This window comes from Dipodomys spectabilis, unplaced genomic scaffold (assembly GCF_019054845.1).
Source record: "Dipodomys spectabilis isolate Male_0828 unplaced genomic scaffold, ASM1905484v1 ptg000021l, whole genome shotgun sequence".
Classification (NCBI taxonomy): Eukaryota; Metazoa; Chordata; class Mammalia; order Rodentia; family Heteromyidae; genus Dipodomys; species Dipodomys spectabilis.
The window spans coordinates 9133082-9152819 of NW_024870698.1; the positions used below are offsets into that span (position 1 = coordinate 9133082).

The 19738-nt window shown below is 35.9% G+C and overlaps 1 protein-coding gene across 2 annotated transcripts in view; it reads left to right on the top strand.

Moving 5' to 3' along the window:
* The window catches only part of Tbc1d19 (TBC1 domain family member 19), a 95710-nt gene that overhangs the window by 26194 nt on the left and 49778 nt on the right, over positions 1-19738 (top strand). Inside the window, exons 5-9 of one of the 2 annotated variants that reach the window (XM_042674783.1) lie at positions 6907-6981; positions 8225-8288; positions 9742-9788; positions 13241-13351; positions 15773-15845. In XM_042674783.1, the coding sequence (XP_042530717.1) occupies positions 6907-6981; positions 8225-8288; positions 9742-9788; positions 13241-13351; positions 15773-15845 (370 nt within the window). The remainder of the gene's footprint in view (positions 1-6906; positions 6982-8224; positions 8289-9741; positions 9789-13240; positions 13352-15772; positions 15846-19738) is intronic. The other variant, XM_042674784.1, reaches the window with a different exon arrangement.

Here is a 19738-nt window from a genome sequence, read left to right on the forward strand (position 1 = left end):
ATGTTATTAATGAAGGCTTTCTCTTCCTCCCTCCCTCCCTCCTTCCCTCCCTCCCTCCCTCCCTCCCTCCCTCCCCTCCCCTCTCCTTTCCTTTCCTTTCCTTTCCTTTCCTTTCTCTCTCTTTCTCTCTTTCTTTCTTTTCTTTTCTTTTTTGTCATGGGGCCTGAATTCTGGGCCTGTGCGCTCAGCTTAAGGCTAGTGCTCTACCACTTGAGCCACAGCACCACTTCCAGATTTTTCTGTTTATGTGGTGCTGAGAAATCAAACTCAGGGCCTCATGCATGCAAGACAGGCACTCTACCACTGAGCCACCTTTCCAGCCTGATAATGAAGATTTTTATGTACTTACTTTTTTCAGACATTGTGCTTTAATTTACTTTCTTGCCTTATTCTTACAGTTAGCTTTCAGTCTGTCTTTCCCATCATATGAAAGTATATATGAAAGTATATATATGAAAGTATATATATATATATACTTTCAGTACTATTAATTTTAATTAGAAGCAGATAAAGCTTTATAATATATCCACTGCCTTTTAATAAACCTTAGTGACTTCCAGTTGTCTAACAAATGAAATTTTTTTTTTATTTTTATTTTTTGTGAACACACTGTACTGAGGGGTTACAATTACATGGGCAGGTTAATGCGTACATTTCTTATCAAACATTGCAACCTCCTCCTTTGTTTACCTTTCACATCCCTTCCCAGCCTCCCCCCCACCCCCCCCACCCAATCCTCCCCGCTTCTCCCCCCCACCAACAAATGAAATTCTTGCTCCAAAATCCAACATTTAAGAATTTTTATTATCTGTTTCTAGCTTCTCTTTCCACATTATAAATCTCTACTGTCTTGTAAAATGCATTATGTAGTATCCAAATGAATTCTGCCTTACTGCTTGCTTTATGAAAGTTCCATCTGCTATGTGAGGATCAGCTCAGATGGTATTTCTTCTTTGATGATGCTCTTGAGACCCCTGCTGAAAGAGATTTATCCTTTGAACTCTTCTAGCTCCTTAGCATCTTATAGTCTATATCATAAATTGCCTCTATTATAGCAATATATATCTTAGAATATATAATACAGTATATAATATATAGTATATTATTAATATATTAACATATATCTTAGAATACATAATATAGTATATCATATTAATATATTAATAATATAATAAATCTTTCTGACTTTTGTTGTATTCCTCTTCAAAGAATTAACAGTTTAAAAACATTTTTTGTATACTTGTCATGTCTAATACACAGATCTTTATGTAGTTGGAGCTTAGATAATGTTAAGCTACTAGTAAAACAGTTTGCCATCTTTTCTACTAAAATATTAATATTTATTACTTACTGAATGCCTTCTGAGTAGAAGACACTAATGCTATGGAGGTCAGAAAGAAATTAGAGCTGAGTGCCAGTGGCTTACGGCTGTAATCCTATCTACTTCAGGAGGCTGAGATCTGAGGATCACGGTTCAAAGCCTGCCTGGGCAGGAAAGTCCATGAGACTCTTATCTCCAATAAACCACCAGAAAATTAGAAGTAGCACTGTGGCTCAAGTGGTAGAGTGCTCGCCTTGAGCTGAAGAGCTGAGGGACAGTGCCCAGGCCCAGAGTTCAAACCCCACAACCGACATAAAAGAAAGCAACAAAGAGAGCGCGAGAGAGAGGGAGAGAGAGAGAGAAAGAAAGAGTAAAGAAAGAAAAAACAGATACGGATCCCGCCTTTAGGTAACCACTTGGCTGAGTTATTGAAATGAGACTTGACACAAGTGATTGAGACTTGGGTAGAAAGTGTTGACAGAAGGAGATGGCCAATTGGCTGGGAAGGTGGCTGGCTCAGTGGTAGAGTGCTTGCCTAGCATGTTTGAGGCCCTGGGTTCAATTCCCCAACATCACACAAGCAGAAAAAGCTGGAAGTGGTGCTGTGGTTCAAATGGTAGAGCACTAGCCTTGAGCTGAAGAGCTGAGAGATAGCACCCAGGCCCAGAGTTCAGGCTCCACAACCGACAAAAGAAAAAAAAAAAGAGATGGCCAGGAAGCTTTGCATGAGGACTGGGAAAGATTGGAGATACGGTTTTCTCTTTGCTCCTTATTAAAAAAATGAAAAAAGTTGTACAAACATAGTTGTGTTTTTCTCTCCCTCTCTCTTTTTTTTAATTAAGTGAGCCCTGGGCAGGAAATACTTTAGAACTGTACCCTGGAAAAAATTGACTCCTTTTGTTTTCTATGGCAGTTTTATGAGTTAATTTTAAATTCCCTTAGTCCTTGATTATGTCTTCAGCTCTTTGTAGCTTTTGGCAAGGTTGGTAGGAATGTAATTTTCATGAATGAAGAAATTATGGGGCTTTTTTGTTGAGACGTACCAAGAGGTACACCATAATAAAAGGGGCCTGGGGACAAATGGCTTAGAAATCTGAGCATCTGCTTTTCTGTGGATGAATCAATAGATTTTTATTATTCTTAATAGGTTGATGTTTTAGAAGGCTTTTGAAAAGTAAATTATTATGATATAGTTCTTGCAATTAGTGAGCTGATATTAATTCATACATTATTAACTTGTTTGTACTTTATTGTGATTTTCTTAGCTTTAACCTATATTCTTTTCTGTCCCATGATTCCATCAATGGTCACATGACATTTGGTTGTCATGTCTCTTTAGGCTCCTCTTACCTATAACAGTTTCTTAGACTCTTATTATTTTTGATGGGCTTAACAGTTTTGGGAAGTACTGGTCAGGTATTTTATAGAAATACTTCTTGTTTAGAATTTTTCTGATGTTTTTCTCATGACTACACTGGGATTGTGGTTTTGAAGAGAAAGATGATGCTCCTTCCTTGAGAGAATTTTCTATATGGAAGAGTTCTCTTTTTCCCCAGTTATTTGTTCAGTGACTTATTTATATCAATATAGACTTACAAGTCCATTATCTTTCTTTCTCTGTGCATTCTCTCTTTCCCCTCCTCCCTTCTCTCCCTGCAAGGGGGGGAATTTATTCTAGTGTCATACATGCTAGGTACACAGACTACTACTATCTCCAGCCCAGACTCCTGGTTATTTATGTTATACTTGGAGTTTGAATCTAGTACTCCATTTTGTTGCTCACATTTTATTTTGGCAGTCTCAGAGAAGTATTTAAAACAGTCTCAGAGAAGTGGTTCTACAGTAAACTGTTCAATCCATATAAGATACATTGGGAACTACTTTGCTGCACCTTTCAAATTTGAAGAGACCAATGTACTCTGATGTCCGATCCGCTTATCTCTATCTCCTGAGTAGCTGAGAGTATAATAGCAATGTGCCACCATACTGATCCTTGTTTTTTTTTTTTGTTTGTTTGTTTGTTTTTGAGTTAGTGTCTCATTGTGTAGCCCGGGCTGGGCTTGAATACAAAATCCTCTTGGCTTCATGTGCTGATTATATGCACCATCCTGACATATTTTTTATATTGCTTTATCTAACTTACATGGAAGAAAAGTGTTATTTCCAAAATCATAGCAAAATTAATAAAAAGCTGAATCTGGGTAATGTTGTAAGTGCCACACCAAATTCACCTATGAGATCCTGTCTCAAAGCAAAAAGAACAGAGTTTTTAATTATACAGTTTCATTTTTTATAAGCTCTATGTTTATTATATGGTTTATAGATATAATGACATTCATTTTTGTTGCTTACATTTCTGCTATAAAGAGTAGCAAGAGCCTGGAGTGGTACACACCTGTAATCCCAGCTTCTCAAGAAGTGAAGGTAAAAAGAACAAGGTTTGAGGTCGAGTTAGTATGAAATCCCACCTCAAAAACAAGATAAAAACAAGCATGAGGTCCTGGCCACACAAAGAAAGGGAGGAAGGGAGGAAGATAAGGAAGGAGGGAGAAAAAAGAAAAAGGAAGAACAAAGAAAGGAAAGGAAGAAAGAAAAAGGGAGGGAGGAAGAAAAAAAGGAAGTAGGGAAGAAAACAGGAAAGAAAAAAGTAGCAAGGCTACAATATTTGTTTAAAAGATTTTTAGTGCAATTGTTATTCTTTCATAAAACTTTTGCTTTTCTTGGCTTAGAAACTACCTTATTCATAATACTTCTGAAATCTCTGAGTCAATATTGTAGATTCAAATTCACAGAGACAGTGATTTGAAGCAATAGTAATTTTATTTAGAGAGGCTATGGATTTGAGTAAAAGGTAAATGTCTTCGTATTTAAACATTTTAAATGTAAAAGGCTATTTTTACTTAAATAACTTTTCTTTTGGCAGGGGGCAGGAGAGAGTCAGGGTCTCACTGTGTAGCAGATTGGCCTAGCTTTTATGAAGTTAACATCCTTTTCCTTTCTTCTTTTGTTCTGGGTTATATCTTAGTTCCTTCTTCAGTTGAACAGCAAAGAAAAAAAGATTTATCCATCATTTCTTTAGTTCTTCATGGTCTTTCTAAGTCTTCATAGCGCTTCATTTAAAAAGTTTTCTCATATGGGCACTGTGGCTCACACCTATAATCCCACCTACTCAGGAGACTGAGATCTGAGGACTGAGGTTCAAACCCAGACCAGACAGGAAAGCCAGTGAGATTTTGGGTCCGGTCATGGGGCCTGAACTCTAGCCTGGGTGCTGTCCCTCAGCTCTTCAGCTCAAGACTAGCGCTCTATCACTTGTGAGCCACATTGCCACTTCCGGCTTTTTTTTCCCCCTGCTTATGTGGTGCTGAGGAATCGAACCCAGGGCCTCAGGCATGCAAGGCAAGCGCTCTACCACTGAGCCACCTTCCCAGCCCTCAATGAGATTTTTATCGCCAAGTAAGCAACAAAAAAACCACAAGTGGACTGTGGTAGAGAACTAGCCTTGAGCAGAAAAGCTCAAGGCTAGAATAACATTTTAGGATGTTATTCTAAAAGCCCTCATTCTGTTTTGGATGCCAGTCATAATTGAGTAGTAGGGTTAATACTGAATTAGAATAGTGTTATTGCAGCCTCATGTAAACAGTATATAGGCCTAAGAGTGAATAAGATTTCTCAGAATACAGTGTGGATAAGGATATGAGAGTGGAATGTAGGTTGTCTTCTTATAATTAAAGTTTGATTATTAAGAAGGTACACAAATAAAGGCACCTAATAAGTTGTAAAACTTATAAAAAGCATAGCAAAAGGAGAGTATTGAAAATAAACAAGTAAATGGAGTTAGTTTAGGGACTATTCAATGGAGTTTTAAACTATATCCTTTGGATCTCAGTCTCTTGAGTTGGTAGGATAACGAGCTTGCATAGATGAAATTTTTGTTCATTCATTGCTTGGGGTCATTGTGTTAATTTTTAAAAATGCCTTCACATTATTTAGAGTAGAAATATGTTCAATTACTGATTATTTCTTTTGTGCTAGACAAATTGTGTTATGTTCCTTGGTCAATGAAGGATAGGTGTTAGTAGAGACTATAAGCAAAGGTACTCAATGCTGTCTGGAGTAGGAGATGGAATAAGGGAAACTTCATAGGGGAAATGATATTGAAGCTGTAACCTGAGAAGTGAGTAGAAAGTGGAGCAGAGTATATAGAGAGTATTCCACATAAAGAGATATATTTATTTATTTAAATGTATATTGGAAAGCTATGAATAATGGTAGCTATGTTTAAAGCTATAGACTAATTATTTTTGCTATTGTATGTCACTGTTCAAAGCAGTTTACATATATTCCATCTTTAATTTTTCTAACAATGTAAGAAAATTAGTTATTTCATTTTTTTTGACTCTTTTATGAGTAATATATATACATACATACAATCTATAGTTTTTGTCTTTTCTTATTATATCTGAAATTTAGGACTTTATTTTGGTTTTGAAACAAATGAAATGACTATAAGTGGCCTGTATACATTATGGCTTTATAGGTTAGCATCAGTAAGAATAATATAATGCAATATGTCATGTCTGGATAATATGTAGGACTCCTAAAATTAATATACAGCTTCTAGCTATAAAGAATAAAGGAGATAGAGACAGAAATCAATTATGTGAAATTGATGGTGACACATTCTAAAAAAATAAGTGGCCTAGACTCTTCAGAAAAGTCAATTTTATCAAAATGAAAATTAAATTAACTTGAAAGGAACATAATAACAAATATAATGCATGAATTTAGAATAGATACTAGATATTTAAAAACTACAAAACACATTTAAAGGATAACTGGAAATTTTTATGGACTAAATATTAAACAGTATTATGAAACATCATTAATGTTTTAGGTGTGCATTGTGATATGAAGGAAAAGCCTTTTTCCAAGTATGGATGCTGCCATTTAGGAGTGCAGTTTCATGTTTGGAAAGTTACAGTGTTTTAGTAGATTATTAAGGGGATTGGTAAGTATTGAGTATTTACAAATTTCTTTAATTTACCTTTTTATTATGTGCTATTCCTTCCTCATAATGTTTATCATTTTTTCTTCTGTCCTCATTTTTTTTTTTTGTTCACAGTTTTCTAGGTTTCAGCCTGTGTTGGGTAGACCTAATGCTTTTAGGCCTCTGGTAGGGATACCATATGACAAAGGCAGGGCGAATATGACAGTGAAACTGCTTACCTTAGGACCAGGACACAAAACAGAAAGAGGAAGAGGCAAGGGGTCCATATTCTCCTTCATGTTTATGCTCCCAAAGACCTAGGAACCTCTCACTGGGCCCTACCTCAAAGGTTCCGCCATTCCCACTTGTGTTATGCTGGGGCCAGGTGGGCCATTCACTGCAGTGCTGCTTCCTTCTCAACCCTAAGGGTAGCCTCTCGCACACTATTGGGCCAATCAGTATTTGTTGAGTGAATTAATGGATGAGAATAACCAATCCCAGCAACCTATGTAACTCATAATAACTTCAGTATTTTTATTCAATATTTTTTATTATTTTAATAAAAAGCAATAATCAATTTCTGCATTTGTTTCAGGGAAGTTGGGAAAAAAGAATTTTGAAGAGTTTAAATAGTATGTGCACAGAATTGAGTATCCCATTGGCACGAAAGGTACTTTTAACATTTTATGCTTAGTTTTCTGTTCATTAACTACTGAAAAATGTCATGAAGTTATATACTATATATATATAACTAGTTTGTCAGCTTATTTTGAATTAAAAAATTTATAAATGCCCATTATATAGATTTTTGCTATGTATGCCTTAATGATATCTGTATTAAACATTTTGTCAAATAGAAATATAGAATCTAAAAAAAAAAATATAGAATCTAGAGTATAGATTATGTAGACAATTGCTTGTAAAGATTATGAACCCACTTTTGAGATTTTAATTACCTTTGGCCTCCTTAAATTTTGGCTAATGTAGCACAGTCACCCTATTTCTTGAACTGGAGATGGAGTTCAGTCACATAATGATCTTGTAGCATACCATCTTTCGGTTTTAATGTGAGAAATAAGAAGAAGAATTATCATCTCTGTAGAACTGGAAGTCCATTCGGACCTTGTAGTCAACAGGTGTGCATCATCTGAAATGGAGGAGGGATGAGAAGAAGGAACAGTCACTGGAAGAATGGTATAGATTCAGATTGTCATGCACAGTAGGGAAGAACAAGGTTCCCTCTGCTTCCTACCTTTGGGTGGCTCTTGCTGTTGAAGACATAGTGGATGTACTCTTTAAGATACCCAAGTCCGGGGCTGGGAAGTTGGCTCAGTGGTAGAGCACTTGCCTTGCATGCCTGAGGCCCTGGGTTCGATTCCTCAGTACCACATAAGCAAAATGAAAAAACCCGGAAGTGGCACTGTAGCTCAAGTGGTAGAGTGCTAGCCTTGAGCTGAAGAGCTGAGGGACAGCGCCCAGGCCCAGAGTTCAGGCCCCACGACTGGACCAAAAAAAAAAAAAAAAGATACCCAAGTCCCTGAAGGTTCACAAGGATGATGTAAAGAAAGGAATAAAGCTACATGGAAACCTAAACATGTAGTTGCCGTCATTGCTGAGGTTGCTGGATGAGTACAAGATGTAGGATGTAACTAAGGAGCCATTTTTTCTTTTGAAATGTACTGGCTAGTACAGGTATTTTGATTGGACTCATATCCTATCTAACATTAGATATAGTGTTACAGTTAAATAATTAAGTGCAATTCTGAAAACATTAGCCATGCCAAGTGAAATTATTTTTTCTTATGGTAGTTTATTTAAACTTTTAAGTAAGTTACTAATTTTTACTTTTAATCTGCACTGCTAAGCTTCAATAATGAAAACAATTAAAAATTACCTTTTTTTTTTTTTTTAAGAGACCAGCTTTAGAACAGAAAGAACTTCTTAATAAATGGAATGAAATGGGAACCGATGAACCAGGTATATTAACTTCATTCAAAACATAGCAGTGGGAAAAAAAATTGTGTTCTTAAACAGGGATCCAAAATAATGATAAATAATTTATTGGAAGGAATGCAAATTTTGGAAGTAAGGTAAATGACATTGACATATTAATGATAGGCTTTAGAATGTTTAAAGAATTTATTTTGTTAGTTTAAAATTTAAAATCCAGTCAATTTTTTAATTTAAATTTTATTGAGAAGGTGATGTACAGAGGCTATAGTCACATAAGTCAAGTAATGAGTCCATTTCTTTTTGAACAATATTACCCCTCCCTCATTTTCTCCCACTTTTCCCCCTCCCAACTTCCCTCCCACCCCAGATGTAAAGTTCATTTCCAATGTAGTATTTAGAGAGTATCATTGTGAATTGGTTCACCCTTTGTCCCACTGTTTCTTGATTTCCCCTTCTCTTCCCCAAATCAGATAACTTTATATAAAAGACAAAAGGTATAGAAATAAAAAACAGTGACTGCAGGGAATAAACCAAAGGGAAAGAAGAAAGAAATAACTGCAAACAGTACAATAAAAAAAAATCTCATTTGAGTTCATTTTGATAAGCATCTTTTTATATGGTCATATGCACATAACCATTGAACTATTGTGGTCCTCTCCTAAGAATATCCTAAACATATTGTAGTTATTACAAATGAAGGAAACCATGAGGTTTCAATGAGGAAATAAATGAGATCTAGCTTACTTCACTTAATATAATTTTTTATAAGTCTTTCCATCTCCTTACAAATGGGGCAATGCCATTCTTGATGGTGGAAGCATAGAATTCCATTGTGCATATATACACATTTTCTTGATCTAATCCACTGAGGGGCATCTGGATAGATTCCAGATCTTAGCTATGGTAAATAATGCTGCAGTGAACATGGTTGTGCTGGTAAAATACAATCAATTTTATAAAAATATATTGAGAAACAAGCATACTTTATTTACAAAAATAATAGATGCCTATAATTGTATTAAATTGTATAAATGCAGGTATCCCTTCTCCCCTCTTGTACCACTGCAAGAAACATGGGTAAGAAGTGTCTTAATAGATGAAGCAGTGTGCAATTAGGATTAAAAAATGAAAAGTTTAATACAACTATAGAAATTCACTAATACATTGTTTATACTCTTAAGTATTTTGAAATCTTACAGAGAACCCTTACATTATATTGACATTGTTTTGTCAACTCTATTACAAATAATATATTATAATTTATGAAGAGGAAATTCTTAATTATTTTCTAGGCTGTCAAGGTGAGGGATTGTCTCTTGTCTTCACTTTTATGTGTCCAATACTTAATGCAATGTATGACAAAAAGTACTCAGACAATGGTTGAAATAATCTACCTCAACAGAAATGTAAAGTTTTTTATGGATTACTTCATTTCATACATTAACTGAATTTTTTTCTAACTCTATCCTTATTCTAGATTTAAGCCTTTTTCGACCTGTTTATGCACCCAAGGATTTTCTTGAGGTAAGTTCTACTGGATAAATATACATATATTAATGAAGGAATAGTGTGAGACATCATGTAAGAATATCTCCAGGTAGAGGGATCTCCATGAATAAAGCTGAGAATTATTGAGCCAGAGAATGGCGTGATCTAATCTGTGTTTAGAAATTGATATTGGAAAAACAAGAATATTTAGAAGTCAGTTTGGAAGATTTTGATGAAATAGTGACTGTGAGTCACATAGCCTATGGATGTGCAGCAGGTTTTCTCCCTTTTTATTCCTTCCCTTGCCCTAGGCCTCTAGGCAGGACGTGATGAGGGCCTGAACTAAGAACACTGCATGGGAAACGGAAAGAGTTTGACAATTTGAAGGAGAATTTAGTAGAATTTGAAACTGATTAGATATGGGGACTATGAGGAAAAGAAAACAATGATAGTCTCCTACTGTACATTGGGGAGTAGGACAGAGGTGATTTCTCTGAACATAGAGAATGTAGTGATAAAGTTAGAGAATACAATGAGTCCTCTAGTGAATTTGACCAGTGTAGTTGAGGGGCAGAGCAAACACTCAACTGCAACTCTTCAAAACCCAGTCGGAGCTCATTATTCAGTTAACCCATCTTTGATTTTACTCTTTCTCTTGAACCTTACCTATAACATGTAATTCCATCAGTTTTACTTTCAAAATGGTAGCCAGAATCTATGCACTTCATTTGTTGTATTTATTTAGTGCTAGTACTGGGATTAAACTCAGGGCCTTGTGTTCTTGCTCAGCCTGCTTGCTCATTGGCAAGCTCTCTACCACTTGATCTGTCTCCAGTTCAGCCTTTATCTGGTTAATTGGATATTTAAGTCTCAGGGACTAGCTTTAATCCAAGGTCTTCCAGGGCTTAGCTTCCTGAGAAACTAGGATTACAGGTGTGAGACACCAGCATCCAGCTCAGAATCTATTCATTTCATAACATCATCATTACTGCTGTAGCCAGCCACCCTCAACTCTTGTTTGGACTATGTAGAAGCCTCCCACCTAGTCTTTCTTCTCCACCCTCTACTCTTCTCCACCTAGAATCTGTTCTTAGCACAGGGAATCATTTAAATGCAATTCAGAACAATGCAGTTCTGCTGTCTAGTGGTTTCCTGTCCAAAGTGAAGACAGTGACCCCAAATGCCCTTTTTGATCAGATTCTCTGTTAACTCTCTGAATTGTACTTCCGATTGCTTTTTCTCCTGACTTGCTTCCTCTGGTTTTCTTCCATCAGATGGAGCTATTTACTTTTATTTTCTCTTCTTGCAGTGTTATTTCCCCAAATACTTGTCTGTTCTTTCCCTCATTCCCCATGTCTTTCTCAAATGTCACCCTTGAGGCCCTTTTGCTTGGAACGCCTATTCCTTTCCAGCATTTTCCCCATAGCATTTCTCACCATATTGCATACTGTTTCTAAATCTTTTTTTATTGCCTGCGGTCTGCCATTACAATGGAAGAGATACAATGAGGCAAGCTTTTCATTCTGTTTTGTTCATTGATGCAACAATTGTATAGGTAGACCATTGACAACACTCAGAAGATTTCAGGGTTACCATGTAAGCTTTCAGCAAGAGTATATGCAAAGAGATCCACATTTCCAGCAGAGTTCCCATGGTCCTTTCTCAGTAATGTAGAATGTGCTTTGTTCTGGAGTTATAAAATATCGACATACATGAGAGACATTGGTCTAAGAAGCCAAAACTTCACTCATATTTTTCTTCCTGTCTTTGCAAATATTCAATCCTGAATCATCTCCCATATCCAAACTTATAGAACAGTTCTACATTGAAAGGTACATAAATATTAAGATGATTTTTATCTGCCGAAAAAATACGTGTTTTTTTATTAGTTCTGCTTCTGACATTTCACTCTTTCGGTCTCTCCATCTCTTTCGCTCTCATTTCTTGTGAGTTTTGTTTAGAGGAAATAGGTATCTCACAATGTTATTCCTTCATCTTTCTTGAAACTTACCAAATTTTTGTTTTTGAAAGTGATAAGTATTGGTTCTAAAATTTTTCCTGGAAAGTATTACAATTAAGCATTTCCTTTCAATGATTAGTTTCATTGTGGCATTTTTATACCATACTTATATAATGCTCAGCTTCTGCCACCTTTTCCTTTCTGTCTCCTCCCACTGATAACCCCCTCTTAAACAGTTCCCCTTTTGTATATTATGACATATATTATTTTGGGGGGAAGGGTATAGATCCCACATTGAATGAAACCATGCCATATTTGTCTGTCTCAGCTTGGCTTATTTTACTTAATGTAATACTCAGTTACATCCATTTTTCTGAAAATAACGATTTCATTCTTCTATGTTGATGAACAATATTCCATTATATATGTGTGCTACACTTTATTCAGTCATCACTTGTTGGGCACCAAATTCGTTCTGTATCTTGTCTATTATAAATAAATGTCACAAACGTGGGTGTGCCGGTATTTTCTTTTTACATTCCTTTAATTTACATTCCTTTGAATATATGCCTGAGAACTAGTACAGCAGGATCATATGATACCATTTCATGCTGATTTCTACTGTGGTTGCACTAATTTGTATCCGACCACAGTATACAACAGTCAGTGATTATTTTTTATGACATTATCCTTGGTACAGTATTATAATAAAGCAGATTTTCTTTCAACCATCAAAAAAACCTTGTCTAAACTAGTATATGTCTGGTCAAGCAGAAAAGGTCAGATAAGTTGATGTTAGGAGAATGAACCCCAAGATAAGTATTCAAATGTTTTTTTGTTTTCTTTTTCCTTTCATGCAATTGTTTCTATCATATTTATAAGATGATTTCTATTTTGCTTTGTATGTCCCTCCCCACAGTATAACCCATACTTTCACTGTATTTGTTGATGATATAATTTGTGGAGGGGAAGGGGAAAAATCAAATCATTTAACTAGGGATACAGGTGGACCTATTGCAACAATGAGATGTACAAGTCGTTATGTCGAAAAACGAACTTAACAACTTCGGTGGGGGTTGGGAGAGGATCGAGTAGGGGGAGGGGAGGAGTATGGGAAAGGATGGGAAGGGGAAACAACAAGGAGGCAACAATGCTTGATAAGAAATGTGCTTCTTATCTTGCCCATGTAATTGTAACCCCTCTGTACGGTATTCTCACAATAAAAATAAATAAATAAATACATACATAAGGAAACAAAAAAAACACCTTGTCTAATTAAATTCTTAACTTTATAGAGAGTTTCATGTGGTAGATAATTAATTACACTATTAAAACCATATTAGTTAAAAGCATATCCATGGTTTTTGATATTTCAGTACAATTTTACACTATTGTAGTATATAATTGAAATACATGCATGACTCCAAATAGCTTTTAATCTTGTGGTGCTTTACCAAGAATATCACTATTTGACAAGTATAAACATACTACGAAGAAACTAACCAATTCTGTTGGGTTTGTTTTAAAGGTTTTAATTAATCTTCGCAACCCAAATTATGAAAATGGTGATTCTCTTGGTTTCAGGACTCATTTGGGTTTAATCCAAGTTCCTCTGAAAGTAAAAGACATTCCAGAGTTGGTAAGTATAGACATTTAAAGATAAATTAGCATATTTTAGAAGATAGCCATTGGAAAAATGTTTTATATAACATGTAGCTAAAATAATATAGTATATTCATTAAACAAATTAATAAAGTAACATTTCTTCTTATTGCAAATACATATATTTATATATTGTTGTTGTGGGGCTTGAACTCTGGGCCTGAGCACTATCCCTCAGCTCTTCAGCTCAAGGCTAGCATTCTACCACTTGAGCCACAGCTCCACTTGCAGTTTTCTGGTGGTTTATTGGAGATAAGAGTCTCACGGATGTTCCTACCCAGGCTGGCTTTGAACTGTGATTCTTAGATCTCAGCCTCCTGAGTAGCTAGGATTACAAGCATGAGCCTCTGGCACCTGGCTTTGCAAATATATTTATAGAGAAAGTGAGTTACTTACTAAAATTGAGCATACATTGATGTGTAAATACTTACTCCTTATTTTAATCAACAGCATAGATTTATAGATTTATAGGGCAGCTTTTTGGGATTCAGGTGCTTGGTATATGGCTACAAAATGATTGAAAGAAATTGTGAGTTTTATAAAATGTACAGGTAGCTAGCATATTTTATGTAAGTTAGACAGCCTTTATGAAACCCTTACCATGGTCAGCCACTGAAGGAGCAACTGGAGACTGTCTTTGCTCTGGAGATTGTTACGTTTCAGTGAGGGAATTCCTTTTGAAATAAAATATAGGAACATTCTTGGTGATGGATTTAGGATATTATCATTTCTCCTTCTTTTGTTAATTACCCCAAAACAATAAGGAACACAAAATGCTATCTGGTCAAAGTAGGAAACGAGTAACTTTAATGTATTAAGGCTCATGATAAATGAATTACACAGGGGGGGGAAAAAGGTCAAACCTAAATGCCTCTGGAAGATGAGCAGTATGGATGAAAGGTGTACCAGTAATCAATTAAATCTTCTGGTTTAGAGTCTACCTTTTTTGTGCTCTGTTTTATTACATTCTAGCTGAAAGCATTTGGCAGGAGGTATACTTAGGTCTTTGAGAAACATAGTGTTTCAGGTAGATCATCATCGAGAATCCTTCCAGCCATACAGATGATCCGTCCAGCTCCCACAACACACACACACACACACACACACACAGGCATGTAGACATGCACGTGTGCATATACACTCATGCACACACAGAGGGCAGTAACAACAAGCACAGGGAAGTCAAGTATACAATAGGAACCATTTATTGTTGTACTCATGGGTGTACCTTCCAGGTCTTCCCTTACAAGGCAGCTATGGCATGGTGGTCAAACCCAGGGCTCCATGTATGTGGGCAAGTGCTCTAACCACTGGTCATGCGCAAAAAAGCTGAGTTAGAGTGCAATGTCTAGAGTTCAAGCCCTAGTACCAGCACAAAAAGAAGAAAAAGAAAGAAAGGAGATTTCTTAAAACTAAGATTTATGAACTTTGAAGTGACCTTGTAACCAAGTCAGTAGTGTGGAGTTGGCAGGTTAGCACTGTGGCTCACTAGTGTGGTTCAGTATGTAAGAGCCCCTCTGCCATATCAGGTACTATGTTAAATCCAGTAGAGCACTCTACCACTTGAGCCACAGCACCACTTCCAGTTTTCTAGTGGTTTATTGGAGATAAGAGTCTCACAGAGTTTCTTGCCTGGGCTGGCTTTGAATCACAATCTTAGATCTCAGTCTCCTGAGTAGCTAGCATTATAGGCATGAGCAACCAGCGCCTGGCTTCTATGTGTCTTTATCCCCAGTAAATTACCAAAAAACCAAAAGCAGAGCCATGGCTCAAGTGATAGAGCACTAGCCTTGAGAAAAAGCTCAGGGAATAGTGTAGGCACTGAGTTCAAGCCCCAGCACTGACAAAAAAGAAAAAATAATCTATATATCTACATCTGTCTATTTATCTATCTGTCTGTTAGATAGTAAAAATTAGGGAAAGGAAATTTTACTAAAGGAGAAATATATGCAAATTGCTTTTCATATATATATGTGTGTGTGTGTACACACACACACACACACACACACACACACTCCTAAGTGTTTATATCTTTTTTTTTTTTTTTTTTTTTGCCTGAGACTGGGATTCGAACTCTTGATCTGATACTTTTGCTCATTGGTTGATACTGTACCCTGTTTGCATCTTTTCTATTCATGTGTACTTTACATGAAACCATTGAATGTTGTTCAATAACACCTGTGGTGAACAGAATTATAGTTATTCTGCTTCTTAATTTTTACTGATGTATTTATTTAACTGTCCAGTGCTATCCTTTATTTTTTTAGGCATTTGAATGAAACAAAAGTGCCGTTTACAGTGTGATTTTGTTAAAGCTGATTTTCTAAGTGAAAGTAGTAATTGTTTACTATGAAGCAAAGCCTGTGGTGTGTATTAATTCTTCATATATTATTTTCAGAAAGAATGTTTTGTAGAACTTGGCTTAACTACAGGACAGCTGGGCATCGATGATTCTACACAAGTGCCTCCTGGTTAGTATTTCTCCTGCATGACATATAATTAATGTAAGTGATAACTGACAGTGAGTTTAAGGGAATATTCTTGTTACTAATCTCATGGATATTTTATACCTGAAAATTAGGTTGCTTTTGTCTCTTATTAGCTACTATTAATTATAGAACAGGATCCAAAAATTTTTGAAGGTGTTTAAAATGATTTTTAGTTATTAGACATGCAAGTAAGTTTGTCTTTTTGGAAGAATCTTCATTAGTGGTATTCATATTTCCCTTTCCTGGCATTTTTATGTTACCAAGTTAAGTGAAAGCTGGCATATTGGACTCAGGCTTTTAAAATAGTATCTGTAATCATGTATTCAAGTTCACTAATTTCTCTTTGGTACCTAAATAACATTGCACTTTTCAGAAAAGATCAGCAAGGCTTTAGTAATGCTAAGATGGAAGTAAAATTGACTGAAAATGTAAGAGGCCTAGAAAAAAATCCTATAATTGGACAAGTCACACACATGTTTGGATTTGCTTCCTCCTTAGTAAGATAAAGAAGTTGACTACTTATTATTACTATTATGATAGTAACATTATATAATAGTTGCTGTTATTGCTAAATAATAATAAATAACGAGTGGTCATCAAATACATCCTGTGTGTGTTACATGTATATCATCTCATTTAACCTGGTAGTACCCTTAAGGATATATAGTATTACCATTTATTAAAACTAGATTGGCAAAGAAAAAACTGAAATCCTATCTGAAAAATAGCTAAAAACCAATAAGGCAAAAAAAAATAAAAAAATAAAAATAAATTAAAAAACCTCAATAAGGCCTGGAGGCATACTTAAGTAGTAGTATACTAACCTCACAAAGAAGAGGCTCTGAGGTCACACCTCAGTATTGCCCAAAACCTCAATCCTTTATTAATATACAGTGCATATAGGGAGGTACATATTGTAAGAACTCACAGCTCATAAATTTTTACAAATTGAACATGCCTCCTAAAATATACCTCAAAGCACAAATAAGAGCTCCCCTTCTTACCAATCTGTATCCCCCATTTCCAAGATAATCCACTATTCTTATTTCTGGCAGCATAAATTAGTTTACTATTCTTGAATTTCATATGAATGGAAGTATGCACTGTCTCTATTTGATGATTGACTTGGTTTGTTTGCCATTTTATTTTTGAGATTCAGCTTTAGTGGAATAAATATTTAATCACTTTCTTGCATGTGAGTTCATCCCACACATTTATTTCCTCATTGTACTGTTGAGGAGAATTTGGAAAATGTCAAACTTGAGGACACTACAAATAATTCCACTATAAACATCCTAGCATGTGTCTTCTGTTGTGCATAGGCTGGGAACACAGCGCTCTGTCTAGAGTGCATGTGTTCAGGTTAGTAGACAGCTGCGGGAGGGGAATGCCAATGTCCACCTAGACTCTCTGCGATGCATGAGAGTCACAGATGTAGTGCCTCCTCACTAATGCTGGGTATGCCCTATACTCTTTTTTATTTGGGTGGTGGATAGTAGCATTGCATTTAATTTTCTTACATGATGCAAGCTAGGCATTGTACTGCCTCTTTAGAGTTGAAGAAGTAGGGTGTTAAGTAACTTGCTTAAGTTCAAAATATTAGTAAGTGGTAGGTCCAGGATTCAAAACTAAGTATCACTAAAGTATGCCACAGTGTGCTGACTCCCTCTGCCACTTGTTAGCCTTTCTTTGTTTCATAAGAAGAAATCAAGCTGGGCACTGGTGGCTCATGCCTGTAATTCTAGCCCATCAGGAGGCTGAGATCTGCCAGTCCAAGCAGGAAAGTCTGTGATATACTCTTATCTCCAATTAGCCATCAAAAAGCCAGAAGTAGAGCTGTGGCTCAACTGGTGAAGCACCAGACTTGAGTGAAAAAGCTAAGGGACAGTGCCCAAACCCTGAGTTCAAGCCCCAATGCCTGTATTTAAAAAAAAAAATCTGATAGAAAAAGGTATCTTATGCTTTCTTCATAACCAATGACAGCAGAGTATAAAAAAGGAAAGAAAATAGTAATAAAATATTGTATCATGCTTTTCATTTTTGAAATGATTTTTAAGAATTATTTAACATTATTCTGAACCTCATAATAGCTCTACTTTTGGAAAGTTTTTCCTTCTTTGATTTGCTCATATTATAATAGATACATGTTAAGATATTGCTAAGGCCCAGTGAAGAGCTAGATAGGAGTCATACCCTCTACTCTTAGAGAAGATTCTGTGGTCATGGCAGTGAAGATTCAGTGTGCTACTTGCTGTTAATGAGTGAAAAGGCAGTGAGAGCAGAGGAAAGAGCACCTGAGCCTACCTGGAGATGATTGGTAATCTCTTCATTGATGCATTCGTTTTACTCTCCCTTCCTCTCAAACCTGGACTACTAAAAATTGAGTTTAAATTAGTGTTCATCCAAAAATGAACAGTACTTGGATTTCTGCTAGACTTGAGAATTGCTAGGCAACAGTATTACTTCAAAAGAAGAATGGAATCCATCATAATTACATTTATCTAGCAGTCACTATGTTTTAATCTATGTGTATGACTTTGCTTAAATTGGAAAGGTAATGTTAATGTCTGAAAGTGTGAATACTTACATTGACTAGAGGCAAGTTTTATATCGAAGATTGTAACCTACAGAACCATGTTCTTTTTGTTCATCGTTAAAACCTATTACTGTAACAGTAATAGTAGCCAGTTCCCACTGTTCATCTATTAAATTCAAAGAGCATTTCTCACAGTAGCTTATCAGCTTTCAAGAAAAGTCTGTCCTATTACATCATATTTAACAAGGTTTTAAAAATTAGACTTACCCATTATTTCTACAAATTCACAAGTTTTCATGTATTATAAACACCCTCTCACACATACACGCTACAGAGACCACTTATAAGTGTTAATAGGGTTACATTTGTGCGATTATTGCTGATTGTATGTAATAATGAATCCTATTAGTTGAGAGTTTTGCTAATTAGTCATTTTTTAAATATATCACTTGTTATTTCTAAAAGGAGAAAGCTGTTTTCATGGAGCATTTGCTGAAGTATGTTCTGGAAAGCACCTGTTTCATGCTTTCTCCAAAAGAGATCTTGTCAAATCAGATTTGGGAAGGGCTGGCCCATACCACTCTTCAAATACACAGTGTGTTGCACTATCTTGTTCTAATTTTAAAATAACTTTTATTGACATGTAACGTACATGCTTATCAGTACACCAGTTAGGAGAATACACATCAGTGAATATACTCTGTATCTTGTTTCTTTGTTTAATATTTGTAAAACTCATATCTGTTGTGTAGAATTATACACTTCTAATTTTTATTGCTGTATTATATATAGTCTACTCTGTATGTGGACTATTTGTGTTGTTACCATTGTTTGATTTTTATCAATAGTGTTCTATGAGTATTCTTTCACACGTCACTTTGTACATCTGTGTACGCATTAGGGCATGTGCTTGAGAGTACATTGCTAATTATCATATTATATACATATGTTCAGTGTTAGTAGATAGGCCAGTTTTCCAAAGTTACTACATCAGTTTACGCTTCAACCAGTTTTGTATGAGAAGCTCATCTGCTCACTATTTTGTGTTGTGCTGAGAAGTATCAGTATTTTTATTTTCTCCATTGTGGTGAATGTGTATTTCATAATGGTTCTAGTTGTATTTTTCTGATAACCAATGTAGTCAAGTAGTCTTTTGTTGTTGTTGTTGTTGTTTTTTTGAGTCCAGTTGTGGGGCCTGAACTCTGGGCCTGGGCGCTGTCCCTCAGCTCTTCAGCTCAAGGCTAGCGCTTGAGCCACAGCGCCACTTCCGGCTTTTTTCTTCTTGCTTATGTGGTGCTGAGGAATCGAACCCAGGGCCTCGAGCATGCAAGGCAAGCGC